General features: G+C 26.4%; 1 protein-coding gene across 4 annotated transcripts in view; it reads right to left on the bottom strand.

Annotated features, from left to right (window-relative positions):
• Window positions 1-752: 752 nt before the first annotated feature.
• The window catches only part of LOC142329450 (sodium-dependent nutrient amino acid transporter 1-like), a 460,990-nt gene continuing 441,110 nt past the window's right edge, over window positions 753-20,632 (bottom strand). For all 4 annotated transcript variants that reach the window (XM_075374095.1, XM_075374094.1, XM_075374096.1 and 1 more), the window contains 6 exons: window positions 19,987-20,090; window positions 16,511-16,748; window positions 12,219-12,344; window positions 10,558-10,755; window positions 8,119-8,289; window positions 753-4,135 (listed from right to left, as the gene is read on the bottom strand). In XM_075374095.1, coding sequence (XP_075230210.1) covers window positions 3,782-4,135; window positions 8,119-8,289; window positions 10,558-10,755; window positions 12,219-12,344; window positions 16,511-16,748; window positions 19,987-20,090 — 1,191 coding nt within the window. In that variant the 3' untranslated portion in view covers window positions 753-3,781. The remainder of the gene's footprint in view (window positions 4,136-8,118; window positions 8,290-10,557; window positions 10,756-12,218; window positions 12,345-16,510; window positions 16,749-19,986; window positions 20,091-20,632) is intronic.

Here is a 20,632-nt window from a genome sequence, read left to right as displayed (position 1 = left end):
CCCCTCACCAATGGCAAGGTCTCATGATTCATAGAGGGAGTTAAAATTATTTAAGGTGAAAAACTAGTTTAAAATAATTTATAGTTTTATTAGAAACGTATAATGTGCAGATCTTTTTATTACCTGTTGGCATTATCCAACATTTATATGAATTTAAATGCAAAAGAGTAAACTAGTTTACAAAAAGCAGACTTTAAATTTCTTTTTCTAATTTATGTATTTTTATTAAATCTCAGAAAAAAATGTGGTTTAAACTTTCTTTTAAATTTCTAGATTCATTTCTGTGATTTTTTGTGAAGTTCGGTACAGTTCTTTTCAAACAATTGTGGCTGTATGTGCATTCAGATCAAACAGAATACTTTTTTTAGACCAATTAGAAGATATAAAAAATTAAATATACCTTGAAATTGTTTTTATTATATGCATTCATTTGAAAGATTGTAGGTTTGAATTCTGTTCAGGTTAAGTTGCTTATTTTTCATATGTGTTAAAAACTTCACCTAGCATTAAGAAACAGTGACTAGGAATCAGCCTGCTGTTTTTGGACTTCATAAACAAATAATTATTTTTAGATTCAGAATCCTTTTTCTGACTTGTGCATTAAACTAAGTCTATTTTATAGTAGATTTAAAGTATTTCTTACACTTTGTGTTGCTGCTTGGTTTTTACTGCTCTGTCTTTGATGTTAATTATTCACTGTCACAGTTAATACAGATGAAAAGATTATTGTTAAAAAAAACAAAAAAAAAAAATCAATTTTTAAGAAAATGTTTAATTATGTTGAATTTTAAATTAATTACTTATAACTAAGATAATTACATGAATTCAAATATGTATTGAGTGTGTATAATATACGCACAACTTAATATTATACTATATTTACAAATCACATACAAATATAATTTTAAAAATAAAACTTATGAACTTTATCTCTGAAGTTCTACATACCTAACATTTATGTATACTTTACTACTTAATTATGCTTGTCTAAAATTAAGTGAGCAATTAATGTGTGAGTGTGTGTGTCTCTGTGTGTGTGTGTGTGTGTGTGTGTGTGTGTGTGTGTGTGTGTGTGTGTGTGTGTGTGAAACTATAAGTCACGATAACAATTAGCAAAGTAATAAAAAAATTCTAAAATGGTAAATGAAGTATGCACATTAATTATTTACAGATTCACTTGCAAACCAATCGGCTAAATTTATATGTTTAAAAATCAGTACTAGAAAATTAAATCAATATACTTGAAGCAGATAAAATACACTTAGTTGTAAATATTATAAAACATTTTTATTATTATTTACTTTTTTTTAAGACAGTCTTATGTTAATATAAACATACTCAAAAATTAATTATTAAAACTAACTGAACTTGATTAAGAAATATATATAAATTGAAAATTAATTCTAATGAAGCAGTATTTTAAATGGAATTAATTTTTCACATTAAAAATTTAAGAAATTAATGCAGCTAATTAAAATAAAATCAGAAAATGGTATTAGATTTAAAAATAGTTAGCAGACAATTACTGGCCTATAACAAATACATTTTCATTGTTTGAGACTAACTGATTCTATATAAACAGTTTAAAAATAATGTGACAAACACTTTTATCTCTGTATTTTCTTTACTATTTAAAAAATAAAAATTACATAATAAGAATTAGTAACAATTAATTTGAAATTAAAACATTGTGTAAATTACCCTAACTTTTTTTCCAATATGTTGATAAGAAAGAGAAAAAGTATGCAATAGTCATCAATTTATTGGGAGAGAAAAAGGATGCAATGTTCATTACTTTAAGGAAACACAACATTCATAAATAATTTAGGAAGTAAATTAATGCTTATTTAATAAATGTTGGCAATAATGTCCTTAGGCAATCTTCATTTCATTTGCAGTAATAAGATGCATATTATGTAACTGAATATATGTGATGTAGAATTTTATGTGAATAATATTTTTCTTTGACCTGCCCAAAGTCTTTATTGCTTTTTATGTTGATATAGATGTTAAAATTAGGATTGAGGACTAAACTGTCAGTAAGAGAAAAAGTCACTACTAATAACTAGATATTATTATACTATTTCACTATAATTTACTGGACATAATGTTTAATGTAATTTATTTCAACTATTAGCAGGCAGCATATAAATTAAATTACTTAATTTTTTTATTTTGAGATTACGCTAAATTATAACAAGACTGTACTATTTACTGATTACTGTTTAGCAGTTGGATTTAATACATATGTTTGACAGATGGCTGTAACTATAATGGCTGTAAAAAACCGGACTTCTTCACTTATTCAAATACTTTTTTGTGTATCAGCAAGTGAAATGTAAGTGATATTGAGTCCTATAATAACATATTCACAGTTCACAAGAATGAATACATACTGAAAGTTGTCACTCTCAGAGAAAAAAACAATAATTGTGTCACTTATATATCAGAAGCTTTAAAGCATCACAGTGTAAGAAAATTGTTACATATAGAAAAAAGTATATTTGTGAAGTAAATAAAGTATAAGTACATTAATCTTTCTATAAGATATTATGCAGTGAACAAGATAGTGAAGTGTCACTATCTTGGACACTTAATATGGTAGATCCTAACATTAATAAAATACAACAATCATCAAAAATATATGCAATAAGTGTTGCATAGTATACGAGTTTATATAATCATGATGATGGATTATATAAATAAATAAATTATATAATTATAGAATAATTTTCTGTCATGACTGCTGAGGAAGTTTAATCACATTTGGAAGACAGGCTAATAACAGATGTTTCACTAAAATTACATCTGAAATAACTTCATGGTGTACTATACCATACATAACCCAATTAATTATCCTATTAAAAAAAGTCATTTTTTAATTCTTTCCCTGACAATAATATTTCACTATTCAATATGTATGTTGGGTTTGCAAACAAACACATGTGATTTCTTCAGTGGTATCTTAAATTCAATCTAAGCAAGATTTTTTTTTCTAATTAAAAGTCTACAGATTTATAGTTTTCAATTAATTATGGTAATTTGATTTTACTAAAAATCAAAAGTGGACCAACAGTAATGACTGCAGTAGTGTTTTGGTAAGAAAGATACCACAGATGGCTTCTTTTTTCTTTTAATTTCACTTTACTAATATATCTAAGACAATAGTTTTTTGTACATTGCAAACTAAAAATACTGGATAACACGAGAAATAAAACTATTATGCAAGTCAGTACTTTTCCTGATATGTGCGTGATGTAGACTTCCTGTGGTTTTAATAAACCCAATATCTATCACCAGATAAAAAACCAAATATAAATACAGGCTTTATTACGCATATTTAAGCTTGCGTAATCAATTATATTTAAATATTAAATCATCATAATAACAAGCATGTACTTTCTGTTTATCATTACTTAGAACAATCATTTATTAAGATACATGTTTTTAGTGTAATTTACATAAAAATAAATTACTTTTTTCTCAAATTTAGATCACTTATGATGTGTAAAGATCACTTATTTTTATAAATAAAAAAGTTTCTCAAACATTAAATAATAATCAAACACTCTTAAATATTTCAGTTCATTAACTATTTTTAACTAAACTAATTATCCATCCTTGATATAAATAATGAAAAGGCATATCTGAATTTTCAAAATAAAAATAATCATTTAAAAAAACAGAATAGAATACATTTTACACAATTTACAAAGAAATGATAAATTGTACACTATTTATTAAAAATACATACAATAAAAAAATAAAATAAATATTGAGGTCATGATTTTCCATTTATTTGATTATCTTTTCTCCAACAAACATGGTTGTTTAAATCTGTTTGAGGTAATTGTACGATGAATGGTGGTTCATTATTTCGTGATGTACCATTACTGCGATGAACTCCTGTATTGCTGGGGCTTGATTGGTTGCTATGTGGATAATAATTTGTACCTTTCGGTTGTGAATGTGCTCTTTTAACAGAATGTGTGTAGTCACGAGTTCCACGTCGTTTTAACGTGAAATCTCTTTCTCCACTAATTGTACTTTGTCCTCTCCACACGACCCAACCATGTCTATATATTGGATCAACCGGTCCCCAGTTTCTTGATGGTTTTAAAGTACTTAGTAATTTCTGAAATACAGATGAAATAATTTATTAATAAACAATAAAATAAAAAAAATAATAAACAGTCATTCTTTAGCAAGCCTTCATACAACCCTCATTGATCCATTTTTCTCATTGATTTTTTTACCTCAGCTACTGTTACACAAACTGCAGCAGGATCAACAACTTTAGCCAACAATAAGTTTTTTGAATAATGGTTTAGTAAATAATCAGTACAAAAATGACTTAAATGTATCAATAGTAATTACACAACAGTTATCGCATTTACTACATATGACTTCTTTTAATATACATTTTTAAAAAAATATGATATTCTGGGGAAAAAGTCCAGAATATAAATTTTGAAAATGTATCTTATTAGATTATCATCTGATTACTCTTCTTGAAAACTGGAGCACAAAATGGACAGTATGATTAACGTAAAAAAGTATCTTTCAATTTCTGTAACTTTAAAGTGTAGTTTAAAACAAACTGTTAGTATTTGACCTATTATTTGTTTTGTTTTCCACAGGGGGAAATATATTCTGGATTGATTAATTCTTGATAGATAATCAGCTGTGCTGTCTTTATCTGTCTTTTATGTGCAATTAAGACATCTAGCTATTTTTGTAATATAAGTACATAAAGATACTACATGGCATTTTTACTTAAAGGTTCAAATGTTCTTGTTAGGAAAAGCATTCAGTAAAAAGTACTGATAAGTGAGAAAAGAATTTTGTTGACTGCTAATAGCTGTATTGAATTTAGTCATCTGGTAAAAGGAAGCAATATAACTTGTTTAAGAGAACTTCTTAAAAAATTGTACAGATTTGTTGGTAATACATTACCTAATATGAAGAGGTTTCTTTTACTCGTTTTATTTTATTTTTATATTACTTGTGACAGATACTACTAGCGTTAAGAAAATTCACAGGTTCCATCCATACAATATATAACAATTATTTTGTTCTTTGTTGTGTATCTCATATAAATTAATTGAATAAAAAAAATTGAGTTAAATTATTAAATGCAAGTAAAACTAATCACAATATACTGTAACAGAATTAGATACAGATCTTATGACTAAAATGGTTGGTTTTCCTTGATATAATCTTCCAGCACTGGTTTGGTGTATTGACCAACTGACTGAATTAAAAGAAATTCTGGGGTAAAAAAGCTTTGCAGAATAATCAGCATTATGTTTCTGGAAATGGAATTAAATTTTTTTATTTTAGTTGGTAATAATAATATCATAACACTTCGATACAGATCACCTCATCTTTTCCTAAGATGAAGGAAACATTGTTAACAAAACAGCATCTCTGTTACTAAACAATGTAAAAGTATTGAATTTTGTGTTTTGCTTTAAAAATGTTTTTGGTTTCAGTAAGGTGACCATTTAAAAAAAAAATGTTATTCCGGCATTCAATAAAAGTAGGAAATTTTCTATTGTACTGAACTACAGTGTTTTAAATATATTATTTGTTGTAACAAATATACATTGTTTCACAATATAATTTCACAACAGTACAGAGTAAAAGAGAATAAACATTTCTCAATTTCATAGCTTTAAAGAGTTCCACAGTGAAACAGCTATGGAAACAAGTTGGGCCAATTAATAAATATTTTATTCTGAATGGTATGTATATTAGATCACATTATTAAAAGATAAATTATAAATATAAAAACAAATTGAAAGATTAAAAATAGATGTGATTAAAGTCCATATTATAATGTATGAAAAATCTAAAGGTGGGTCCTCCCTACAAGCTGCCTCTACTTGTCTCCTCCACTACACTCCTATAACCCGGCATGCAGAACATTTGCTAGAAAAGTAAGACCTCCAGATGATATTGCTTGTATTTATTATTATTATTTTTTTATTGTTGTTTATTCTACCATATTCATTTATTTTTGATATTATTTATTTATTTAAATTTGTCATCTAATTATTTCATCTGTTATTTATTTATTCTGCTGTATTATTTATTTCAGCTACTATAAAAATTATTTTGTATGAAATCATTTTATGTTTTACATTTATAAAATATAGTATGAACTAATGTTTTAATTAATTAAATTAATTTTACATTTTTATTATTATATAAACTTAATATTTCTGTTGTAATCATATTTTTTTTTATAATAAATTTAATAATGATTAATATATATTACTTTTACTCACGTTTCTTTAATACTTTATTTATTTATGTACTTTTTTGTACAATTTAATGTTGTTATTTTGTAGTTTTGTAGGTCTACAAAGCTCAAAAGATTATTAGTTATTGGTGTGTACAAGCTATTTTGTAATAATTTTCATTAATAACTGTGCCATGTCAAAGAAAATCATAAGATTATAGCCTAAATAAATAAACAACTCATCTCATATACTTTTGTATTATGACATTGTTTCTGTTTATTTATAGCAAAATCTTAGCTTAACATACTTGAAAAAAGACAAACATATACTTTCAAGAAATAAATAAATAATTCACTTTATACACATCTTGAACAATATATCAGCCATAAATAATTTTATTTCTAATAACAATTTACCAGAACATATTTTGTTACTATATAATAGTAATGTCATAATTGGATATGGTGCAAGTCATCGCAAATTAATGGACGTGACTTTTGGAGTATACTACTTTGGTTGTTGGTGTGAGGAGAAGTCGCTGAATGACGTTAAGCGCAGTGAAGGGTACTTCGTTAAGCGCAGCGTACTACTGACCCGCCTTCAGATATTACAAACGCCATAATTTTTTAAATACTAACACAGCAAATAAGGCAAATACATTAAATATAAAATAATTACTATAAATTAATTCAAAATTCAGAAGCCTCTTTGAAAATTATTTTGAGTGCATATTTATGCGCTCAAAATTGAGAGCGATGAAGAAAAAACAGCGCTTTTTATATTATTTTTCTATTATCTGAAATTTCATCGACAGACAAAATATTGTTTAATAGTATTTTAAATAAATTGGTGGAAAAATTGTTCAAATGGTTTGGTAATTTATTAAAAATGTGAAGAAAACATAATAAGGTCTTTTTCTTGAAAGCCAAAGTAATGTGTTCAGTTATAAAAAAACAGTTTTCCGATGTCTAGTTTGTTAGGGATGGATATTACTTTTTTAGAATAAGTTTTCAGCAAAGACTGCACATTCATATACTTGGGTTGAATGACTAGTACCTTGGTTCTGGGTATCAGGCATGTCAGTATCTTGGCAGGGGTCTCAAAATTTTATAATGTTTTTGATCCTTTTATTTTTCAATCTATATACATGAGGATATCTACATGAACTGAACTTGTAATGGATTTTTTTTTAATAAATCTGAGTTTTTTCTTTAAATTTACTTTATTCAAATCTTTCAAGTTAAAACCTATTCCAGCAGAATCTGTGCTTATATATATATATATATATATATATATATGTATATGTATAAAATTTTAATGAATTATTTCATTATCTCATTTTATATATAAGGGTTGGAAACTTAATGCAATGCATGCCTGTGTGTATGTGTGCACATGCACACATAAACACAGGCATGCATGTATGCACACACTGGGTGTAAACAAAGTATGATGGCAAGCCTTACTTAAATAAATTTTTAACAATTAAACAAGAAAAGTGAAATTCAGTAAACCTCATTTTTCTCTTCCTTAGAAAATTTAGATCTTTAAAATCTTGAAAAAGATCTAGTTTTTTATTGAAAGATGTAACGAACAATGTATTTTAAATAATTAAGTTGTTATATCAAAATCTTTTATTACTAATTATTATTATGAATTATTAGTTTTTGTAATGTTTGATTTCAAATAACTTGATAAAAAACCAATGAAACAAAATTGATATATAAACAGAAAATCATTTAATAATACAAAAAATAAGATAAAAATCTTTTATCAAACTTAACAACCTAATACTTCCTCAAATGTCAAAATATTTTGTCAAATTTCATTTTATAAAATATGTTTTAATAAAATAATAGTACAATTTTACCTGTCCAATATTGTAATCAACTTGAGTAAATATTTGCCAGAAAGCAACAAATAATATGATACACCATGTAGTTGAGTAGAAAATCCAACCCATTATATTTAACCATTGAGCATCATGTTGTTGATGCGTACCACTGAAAGGTAACACAACTAATGACCAGATCTCAAGCACCTAAAACAATTTTTTTTTTAATAGATGGTTTTATGTAATTTTTTAATATAAAAAGACATATTTATCTAAATATACTATGTTTTATAAGAGTAAATTAAAGACTAATTAATCTATTAAAATATTCATGAAATATATGATTTAGATAACAAATATCATTTGTTTTTAGCACAATGTAATCAATTTTTGTTTTTATTGTACATGTTAGTTCATACTGCTTAACTCTGATTAACTGCTTCATTCCTTTTATTAAATAATCATGCAACACTCATCATTTTTAGAAGTCAAGAAAAGATTTTCATACACTTACGTATTACCACCCAATGTCACCTAAATAATCTAAATTCCAAACTTAGACCATGATCAAATAACTAAAAATGTTAAACACAGAAATGAAGTATGTAAATAAATATAATAAAATTTTATAAATTCAGTTACAATTGAATAAAATTTCCATTTTTTTCAATAATTCTTAAAATTAATAAAAAACAAACATATTTTGTATATTATTAAGATAACAAAAGTAATTAAATAAATATTTCCTTACAGAATAAAAAAATGCAGGGATATTATTTTTTCAGAGTTGGTAGAACTGCCATATTTAACAGGTTAGCAAATGAGTAGAGTTTACTGGGAGCTTAGTTACAACAACAATTTGCATAATTTCATAATCCTCTTAAGTGGCAGGATTAGTGAATGAATTTCTTCATTCATTAAATTCATTTGAATGAAAGAATAGATTGTAACTGTAATTCAATACCAACTCACCTCTGATAATAGTGATTATGTTAAAAGCAAGTAAAATGATGTTATGAATTTATATAGTACGAAAAATAATTACTTTTATTTCAAATAATATATATGACAAAGCAAGGAGTGGAAGGCCATTTATTGTTACTGATGAAACAATCCAGATAATTAAGGAAAATATTTATATCAATAAATGTTTAACCCGCGGCTAAGAAGGCAGACTTGTGTTTCTACCTGCATAACTTTTGTTCCAGTCAGCACTAAGCAAGCAAAATGTATTCATTCATTATTTCAGTTTCAAATCCATTTCTAACGCATTTCAAATTACGTTTATTTTCATTGAGCAATATTGCATAATCTCACAAGGACATGTAAAGTATTTTTTCAAACATCCATTAGAATAATTTTGACCGGAATATATTCTACAATAGATTTTCATTTTATTAACTTAGAATTGAAAATATAGAATAAAACAAATGAAAACGATTTATATTTGCATAACAATTGTAAAAGCATCTGTTAAAGTTAATTTAGATCATGCATTACAAAATTCTATGAGCTATGGTTGTTTTTAAAAACAAATACTTCTGGAAATTTAAAATATTTCTTAATTTATACAGCTTCTGTTACTTATGCAGCTGAATAAAGAACAGTTCATGATACTTCCACTAAACATCACTAGAAGACTTGTACTACTGGAGTGTTGAAGTTCACGTACGTATAGACTAATGTTTTCCAACTCTATACAATAATTAGACTAATGCTTGAAGAATTAATGATCTATGAATGTGTTCCTAAGAAAAAGAAATGTTCTATATGAAATGTTTATAAAAAATCTGAAACTGAACACACTGAGTGCCAAAACTGCTAATGATCATAAGAAAATTCATGTACCTGCGAGTAATATTCTTTGTGCATTTTAAAAATCAAGGTGATGAATTTCTAAACTATTTTGAGATAGAAGACTGATATCACCAAGTAACTCAATCCATGAAATAGTGCTAAATACATTTACAACCAGGGAAAAAAATTCAGAATAATAAGATTAACATGAAAAGTGATGCTGAACATCATCTGGGCAGGAAGGAGGGAAGGATCCTTCACATCTTGCCACAAGTCACTCTCAATAATGACACTCGTTATCCTCAAGAATAAAAAGTATCCTATTACAGACTTAGTAACAAAAATGAAGAGTAAAACGGTCTCCCACTGCCTTTTCCACTGCGTTAATTATAACGAAGCTTATCATCAGCATAAAAGCCCAATGAATGCTGTAGATTTTCAGCCCTATAAATGACATCTGTTCACTGCAGAGAATAGCTGCACAGTAGACATCAGTCTAAGAAAGCAGGTCTGACTGGTGCCTCACAGTAATCTTATAAAATGTTATAATATCCACTGTAAAATTAAAGAAAGAACAAAGGAAGCTACAATAAAAAAAAAGTACAAAAGGAATAGTTAAGTTAAAATAAAATCATTCTGGAAGAAATTAATGATTAATAACAGTAATATATCACTTACCACAAGAAGGATAGGGGTTAAAAACCACACAACACTCCATATTGGATTTAATTTTTGGCCAAGAACAAACTCAAAATCACTATATAGGGCAAACGATCCATATATCCATACAAAACCAATAAGTTCGAGAGCAGTAGAAGCTGCAACCATGTGGCCAACAACATAACGATCTAACATATGTACCAATTCTAATTTTACCTGTAAAAACATTTAAAAAATATATAATAGATAGAGATTTTTTTTTATTAACAATTATTATTTTTAGGTTAGTAAAATCTTTATTATATAAAATCAGAATGTCTGTTGTATGTTTTTTGTTCTTTAAAAGTTGGGAATCACTGAGCTCCACTTTTTTTTGACCTTGAAAAAGGTTTAAGGTATAAATTTATCCAGATAATTTCATTATCAGATGAGCAATAAGATTTAAACAGAGAGAGAATGAGAGAGAGCATGTCATATTTTACAGTATCATTTTCTATGTAGTTATATTTTAAATTGCTTACTAAATCATGTTTGTAAGATATAGTTATGATTTCCATGAATGAAATTTAGAAATAATTTTCTTAAGATCTCAGCAATTTAGTAGACAATTTTATTGTACTATGATCTTCCCAGTTTGTGAGCAATGTCTATGTGCTGTATATAATTAAATTAATGTCTGTAAAATTGCTTTTGCTTCAATAGTTTTACTTATTTCAATTTTGTGTCTGTTTTCTATTTTCATAGTATTATGAATGAACACTGTAAGCTGTTTAATGAAATTTATAGAAGGAGCTTATTTAACTAGATGCAACAGATTACAGGATTGAAATGTTAGCAATGTTTGTAATTGTTCATTGAATTATTTACCAGTTGGCACCCTCTCCTAATAAAAGGTAGATTTTTGGCATTTACTTGCTCGTAAATGTTATTTACAAAAGAAAAAATGTAATAAAACAAAAAATTAAACAAATTACTCTGTTTTTGATGATGATTATTATATTAGCATGATGTATTTAATGGACTGGAGTTAGATAGATTGTAATTATCTAACTACTTTAAATATGAGTAAAGTTTGCATTGTTCTTCTCAGTTAGACATTACACTGCTGATGTGTGAATAAAATTCCCATTAATGATAATGATCGTATTTCTGTTACCCATAAAACAAAATTTCTAGGTGTTTTATTACATGACAAGTAGTTCTCTTGGGATGATCAAACTGCTTTAGTTTGTAACAAAATAAACGGTACTGTTTTGCTTTGCAGCACCTTAATAAAATGCTATCTTTAATCAAATCTATTTTTTACCTTATAATTTTTTTTAATATTTATAATTTATCCTTACATAAAGATATGATTTATATAATGTACTGATTAGAATAAAAAGATTCTTTGTTTATTAATAATATTATATTTGTTATATAACCACTGGTAATATTTTTTCTCAAACTCAACTGTGCTTAGTATTTAATCTGATAATATACTCTTTTTATTTTTTACTACAATGTTTTGAAACAATAAAAATCACTTGTAATTGAATAGATTACACATTTTTAAAAGCCTAAAAGGTAAGTCTGTATATAAGACTTCAAAAATTACAAGTAATTAACCAACTGTATAAATGTTTAATCCAATATATAAATATTATAACTACAACTTAAATAAGAATTAATTATCTTACTGGCAGTAAACAAATTATTCCAGCTAAAAATGCAACAGTACAAACACCAGCAGTAATCATCCACCACTTCCATCTTTCTTTTGTTTCAATCATAATTGATTCGATAACAGTAAAGACAATTGCAGCCTGTAAAAAAACCAACAAATAAAATTATTTTTATATTGAGTAGACCATCTAAAAAAAGAATAAATTAATTTTGAGGCACCTTTACTTATTTAAATTCTATGCAAAGAATGAAATTATTTTTTTTACAAAACAATAATGCATATATTCACAGTTCTGAATAAAAGTAAACAAGCAATTTAGCTGAATTGAACGTGGATCCTATATGTCATCGATAACTACCCAAAGCAGCTTACCTGCATTGACAGTATAACTGATTAGCAACTGAATTGCTTAATACCAGGATCAGTGGGCTGCAACCCCAGTTAAAGTTACACAGGTTTTTTTTTTATAAGCTCTAAGTTTTTATAAATGCTTCAATATATGAGCTTTAAACTTGTGTGTGTGGGAATATGGAATGGACATTTTGTGGGATATGAAAAATGCCATGCTTGACAATTATACTCATTACCATTTATATTGGTGGTTTTCCTTACTGTCTGTCAGTAGCATCTACTTGCCTTTTCAACCCCCTATGACCCAATTCTCCTATTCTGCATGACCAAGTACAAGTTACCGTGAAAACAGTGCTATGCTTTCACTGTGCAGTGTATATGTACACTATGAACTGTACAGAAATTACACAGTGAGCAAAACATTGCTTATTTTTTTAAACAGCCTGTGTGTGAGAGGATATGTGTGTATGAACTGAGATCCTATGACATGGACTTTAAGCTGCATGTGCAACCTGCCGATATTAATGGTAATAAGTGTAGTCTCATTAAGTATCAGAATAATCAGTTTTGAAAAAGTAATGCTTAAACCCTAATGACACAAGCAGTAATAAACAAGCAGTATGAGTATTTAAACCTAATAAGAAACAATAATTTTAACTGAATCAAATTCAATCAGCATTATTTTAACCCGCATAAACCTATTGCATAAAATTACTATTTTGCATAATTTGCATTATGCTGTAATCTTCATTCAACTATGAACTGTGGTTTAAATGGGTGATTAAATAATAATTTAAAATAATTATTTTCAGTGATTCAGAGTAGTAAACACACATTAATACAAAACAAACATTCAAAGCATAGCAAATATAATTTGTTGTCATAACATATCCTGAATTGTGACTTAAGAGTACAACACTGTGATGTATAGAATCCACACATGAATAAGTGAGTAGTTGCCAATTCTTATCAACAGAGAGTGCAACAAATTTCCTGAAATTTTCCAAGTAGTACCTTAATCAATGAACCAATAGTAGCCAAAAAAATCATACTTTAACAAACCAAAAGATGAATCTCTATCATTAATTATTATTATTATTTTAATATAATAAGTTTTATATTTTATTCAGCTTTGAATAAATTTAATCTGTTCGTTTTAATTTTTTTTTTTTTTAATAAAAAAATCTATTATTTATCAAGGCCAATACAATGAAAAAACATGTAAATTAGTTACTTGAAATTTCTTTTCATTTTTTATTGTTTCATATGTCAACTATAAACAGAAAACATACCTAAAATAAAGAATTTCTCAATTAAAAACAAGATATGCTCAAATTTTCACATTTGATTGACTTTTATAACATTTATTGATTAAGTTGTCAGAAGTAATGAAAAACGTGCTCTCCAAGTGATTTAATTTTCTTATCAAACTGATTTTGTATTATTTATCTCAAAGTAATAAGAATTATCACATACATTAATTATTTAAAAAAGAAAAATAAATTTTTAATGTTCAAAAAGTAAAAAAAAAGTGAAGTAAATTATGACACGTACTCTTCCAATCAAGTAAATTATATTTATAAAAAAGGATTGTTCCAGGTCAATCAGTCAATTTTTAATCTTTCAGTGATTATTTGTTGTAGAATTAAATAACCTTTTAGTCTTAGGAGATCTTCAGGAGATCATTTATCAATGCGACATTGAAAATTTTTAACATTCTGATGATATTAAAGGTTGAGAATTAATTAAAGGCAAGGTATATTTCTGGCTCTATGAGCAAATAGTATATTGTGTAAGAATTTCATTGTGTTAACTACTTTTTATAAACTCTTAATGTAGCTCTTGTAATGTGATGATATTTTTTATATCTAAGGTTAGAATATTGCATAGATTAGGTTTAAAGTAAGTTTGGTTTAAATAGTTTATCATTCTGACTGTTTTAATACATGGAACAAATTGTTTAATATTTTATTATTGTTATGTAATCTATTATTGTCATTATGAATATAATACATATGGCCTAAATTTACACTTTTTTTAATACAGACAATACCTGATTTCCATATAAAATTTTTATATTGAAGGGGATATTCTATTTACTTGAATTTATTTATGTATTTGTTATATGGTACATGGATGTGCTGTGTCCAAAATATCAAAATCAAATATTCAAACAATTACAGAAAAAAAGAATATACAAAGGATATATAAGCATATTTAAATATGTATAATTGTAGATTTCAGTATAGTTACAATTTGACATTTAATTTTTTTAGCCATTCAATAACAGGTGAGGAAGCACGATAAACATCCTGTGGATCTTCCTTGTATGCTCATTGTGGACAGTACTTAATTCGGTATTAACAGTTTGGATAAAAAATAAATTCAACTTGAATTTATTACAGTTAAGATTAAAATCTATGTAACTTAATGGTAATGTTTTGTTTTTTCATTGTATTTATCCTTAATATTGTAAATTAATATATTTTTTGTAGAGCTAAATAAATTTAAAAAAAGAATATATAATAAAATAAAAATAACAATTGAATGATTAAAAACAGCCCGATTCAAGTGAAATAAACACTGATGTTAATTTATTGTCCAAATTAACTTCATTATAATAATTTGGACAACTTTTTTTAATATAGAATGATTACAAGGATTTCATTATAAAAGTTTCTTACAGGCTGCCTCAACTTGAGACAGCCTATAACTTTCTTTGTATACTGATTTGCATTAATAATAAATATGAATTATTTATTGTGTATAAATAATCTGGTTGAACAAAGAAACAATTTTTGTAGAGTATTTATAAGAAAATTTATTACAAATCATGATAAGATATATAACAGCCATTTGATTTTGAATAGCTGCTGTGTATTCATTAGTTTACAAGCTTTCTCTTGGGTTGAGGTTGGTCAAATGTAACTCAATTTTTTTTCTACTTTTAATGGGAATGTAACTAAAATTGATTTAGGTATAACTGGATGTGTCTGTACTTTCCACTGCTCCTCATTGCCTTTCACTCAGATCTATTAATTTGCAAGCATGATGACCGAATAAACAATAACCAATATTGTTTAGCAGAAGAAATGTAGACAACTATTCTTGTTCAAAAACTGTTTAAACAGTACAAAGCAGACTGGGGTCAATTCTGAATCATATTCTTATATGGTTTTGCATAAGTCAATACCACAGATGAAGTGAATCAAGGTATCAAAGAAAAGGGGAAAGATGGAACTGTAATTATCTACAGGAAAGATTCTTGCTAACGTGGTTTGGGACTATAAATGTGTTACGAGTCAATTTTCTTTAGAGAAAGGAATTAATAAATGATGTAGCAAACTGTTAGCCAAGTTTAAGAAAATAAAATTCCAATTCACAAGTGTTGCTCCTACAGGACAAAATTAAACCACATACTGCACTAGTAATTAAACAAAATTCAAGTCAAATGCATTGTCATACAGTCAAATGTCTTTTCTTATTATAAGCCTATCCTTAGTACCATCCAACTGTTACGTTGTTGGACTTTCTTGAGAAGGAAGTTCTGGGAAATCAACAATTAGTAAGTAATGAAGAGGTGGAACACTTTGCCCATCACTGATTTGAACACATCCCACTAATTTCTGTGATATAGGAATATAAAAAAAAACCTATTCAGTAGCAGAAATGTAGAAATTTTAGGATGGAAATTATGTAGAAAAATAACATTTGGAGAACTTAAAAGAAATAGTAATCAAATAAAAAAAAAGCAACAGAAGTTCAGTTTATACTTCACTGACCCTCACAAAGGCATTACACAATCAAAGAATCATGGCTAATGCTAATATTAAAAATAAATAAAGCTACATATATTAAAATTAATTAAAATGAAATATTTCCTTTTTAATAAATAAATGGAAAAGCTATTCATGATACACAGGAACTACAATATTAACAGATATTTTTATTTACCATACTATTTAATCCAGAAAAGACTAGTAGAAGAAATCCAAGTATTGACCATATTTGAAGATTATCATGAAAACAATTTGTAATAACATCATACAATAATGTTAAAACAAATAATTCAGGTATACGTGGCCAAACAAATTTAACATTACTGGCTTCTAGACGCCCAACCCATAGATACACAACACATACAAATGCTACTCCAACAGCTACATTACACAACATATATAGAACAGCTGTCCTGTAAAAAAAAAATATATTTTTAAAAACATTAATAAGTTATGAATATTACATATTATAAGTTACAACTTAAATAAATGTGCATCATACATATATTAACTGGATTTGATAGTTTAAAAAACCCTAGGAATAAATAAATTATTTAATTAATTTATTTTGGAGAGTTTTCTAACACCTAGATCTGAAAAAACAGTGCTTATGATTTAAAAATATAAGATCTTTTGTATATGCTCAAATAAAGATCAAATTTACTTTCAGAACTTTTTTTTATGGTGATAAACTACAGTATTATCACTGCTTAAAATACAAAGGACTGCTAAAACTTGTTCAAACTAAAACTGCTAAATCCAATAGCTGGATAATAATTTATAAATTCTAAGGTGATAAATACAAAAAATATGTAGAAAGGACTGTAAAGGATGTTCCCACATAACAATAATAAAAGTTAAAGCAATATACTACATTGGACAATATGAAAAGAGAGCAGAGTGGCCTTTATTTTACAACAATGACAGTAATAAAATAATACAGAAATGTGGCGTATTCAAGAATACATAAATATGGGATTGTGCAACATAAATAAAATCACAATGACAAACACAGAAATGGCCATTATTAAAAAAAAAAAAACTAGACTAATTACAACAAAAACATATGATAATTATTGTATTAATGAATTATGCTATACAATTACATCACAGTAATATTAAATAAATGAAATTATACAGGTGATATGCAATACAAAAATCATTTATTGTCAAGATTTATAACATAAAAAAGTTAAAATATGAGCCAACATTACTTTACTAACAGTATTTCACCTAAAACATAATAAATATCATTAGGGAAATTAAATTTACGCTGTAATGCAGAAAAACAAACACAATACTCAAGAATTTGGCTACAATAGCACAAATAGTGGATCACTGGGAGTCATAAAGTGGTTGGAGTTGCCATAGTATGCCACTTAACAGATTACAGAGCATTACTTCTTGATGCCAACACTTAACAAACAAATACCTGTCCTATAATAAAAAAGATCGAGCAGTAAGGGACTGTTGTCCATGTTCTGCAATTATTAGGGGCATATTTAGTTTTCCCGTGCTGTCTTCTGTTGGAGAAACTCTATGGCAGAACCATGTTTTAATTTGTTAAAGTCATTCAACAATGATCATCTAGTCCTCCTGCCACTCAGTATGAAGTGAACATTAACAAAATTAATAACATCAGACTACATGATTGATTTATTAAAGTTAGTTGATACATGCTTCTTTGGACTTCATATCCACATATTCATTGCCTGAAATGCTAATGTGGCCTGGAACCCAACATAAACTGACACCTGTATTATGGATGCATACATTTTTGGTTACACAACTACCCAGCTTTCCATTAGCTGTAAATTTTACAGTTTTGCTAAGTAAATATAGTTTTGAACTAAATATATTTTAATTTAAATTGCCAAGACTCCTATATCATTGGAGACTGGATAACAATATCTGAAAATATTTAATGGAGAACAGTGTTTACTCTGTGACAGTATAACTTCAAGCTAAAAAAAAACTGATAACATAGCTGAAACTTCCTATTCATTTGAATAGAGATTAAAGTTTAAACTTTAGAATAAAACTGTGTGTGATCAATTTGAAAAATATAATTACTTTTATGAAATTAATTACTCTCTTACCTGTTACTAAATGTTTATAAAACATAAATATTTTTAAATTTTCTACACTGATGTGTAAAACTGACTGTAATATTAGCACTGACTAAGTTTGTACTGAACCTGCTGTCTTATGGTATTATAAAACAGTTAAAAATCACCTAAAATGAGAATATAGGAGGCTTCAGAAAAAAATTGTTAAACTAAAAAAAATATTTTTTCAGTTCTTTAAATTTTGGTTTTTTGAAACTCATAGAACTAACTAACTTGGAAATTATTGTTCAATTCCTAGTCAAAATTTAAATAAGAAAAGTTTAATTTTGAAAAATTCAAATAAGATTAATTGCTAACCAAATATATTTTTCATATGATTTAAATTCATTATTAAAGGATTTGTTAATTAAATCGATGAAAATCTGGAAAAAATGGTTAAATAATAATTAAATAATGATTTTAAAAACTGTGTGAGAATGAATATTTGTAACAGACATAAAAATATTCTTTTTATATGGTTCACATCATTAACATGCATGGAAAGAAAGTAGCAGTGTAATAAATGTATCAAAACATTACTTTAAAGAAAATGTAATGAATGCTTAATGTAAAGTAAAATAAAAGAGTATAAAAAAAAATTGGTGAGAATTGACTGAAACTTATGGACTGAATTTATCATTTTAAATTATATTATTTTAACTAACTGACTGAATTTATCATTTTTATTTATGGAAATGATGAAGTACATAAACCTCAGCGAGTAAAATCAATAATAATGAACTTTACACAGGAATATTAATATAAATGAGGAGATGAAGTATTTTCAATGCTATTTAATCACGATATATTACCTTGTAATTTGTTGTTGACTTCCAAAAGTCAAAATTTAAACAAGAGTTGTTACTTTTCTGTTTTACTTTTGTTTACATTTTTGATAGATTTGTAAGAGATACTAACTGTGTAAAAAGAGAAACCAGTGTTTTGCTAAGAGTAAGAAAACGAACGCAGAGAAACAAATATAAAGAGATTGATACTAGTATGAAATAGGATTGTCTGGAACAAGACAATTCTAGTTATTATGCTATTTTGTTTATTGTGAAACAATAAATAATAAAAGAATGAAGAGATACAACATAAAGAGTTTCAACTGAGCATTAGACTGAACACTCTGGAATACAAAATACATTTAATTTTTATAATTTTTTATTTATTTGTGTGAAAATACTTAAGTGTCAGAATAACATCTACATCATTATACTATAATAATCCAGTACTAAGGTTTAATAACAAGAGAAAAAAAAGTAACAGAAAATTTTTAGTAGATAGTATAATTTTTTGTTTCAAAATTCTTCCACTTGAATATCTGAAAAATTTACATATATTAAAAAAGAATGTGTGTAAAAAAGAATGTGTAAATCAAATTGAAAACCTCCTTCTTTTATTGAAGTCAGTTAAAAATTACTCAGCATTTTAAAATTTATGAGTTTGGTACTTCAATATTTATAAACAATTTTTCATTGTTTTGATAATATTATTAAATCATAATTATTTACAATCATAATAAATCCAACCAAAATATTACCAAAAAGCATTACTCTTGGAATACAGTCTTCCAGCACATGTTGTAATATTACCAAATCCGATGTGTGTGGAGAAAAACAACTGTATCATAGCATAATACCATGTCTGAAATAAGAAACAAAACATACTATTTAGTTTTCACATTAGTAAATAAAAGATCTTCACAGATTATTAAAACACCATAAATATAAATATTTCATATAAAAATATAAATATACAAAAAATATTTAATTTATGTCCTAAATCAATTAAGTAGGTAAGTAATATACATACTAAAAAAAAAAGTGTTCTCAATTTCAATATAAATTTTCCAACATATTTTTATTTCAGAGAATAATTGACGATATTAACTAATTTACTGCACTATAAAATAATTTTTTAAACTAAAACGTTCATATGGTAAAATAGGGTGGGAATAGTATTATTGAAATAGGTGGATTAATGAGTGACAAATGTGACTTAATAATATACATGAAACTTATCTGGGTCTAATTAGTATGGGGAATGTTCATGTCAATCAGGACTTTTGTTAGCCTAAAGTGTAAGCTATGACTGCATAGTGCACTGGTGTGAAGCAACATTAAACAACACAATAGTCAGACATAAAGCAGATGTCATCCAATGTAGTGAATGGATGTGTAGAATAG

This window comes from Lycorma delicatula, chromosome 8 (genome assembly GCF_047948215.1).
Source record: "Lycorma delicatula isolate Av1 chromosome 8, ASM4794821v1, whole genome shotgun sequence".
In the NCBI taxonomy this organism is placed as follows: domain Eukaryota; kingdom Metazoa; phylum Arthropoda; class Insecta; order Hemiptera; family Fulgoridae; genus Lycorma; species Lycorma delicatula.
The sequence above is the reverse complement of the archived record's forward strand: the minus strand, read 5'-3'. Positions and strand labels throughout refer to the sequence as shown.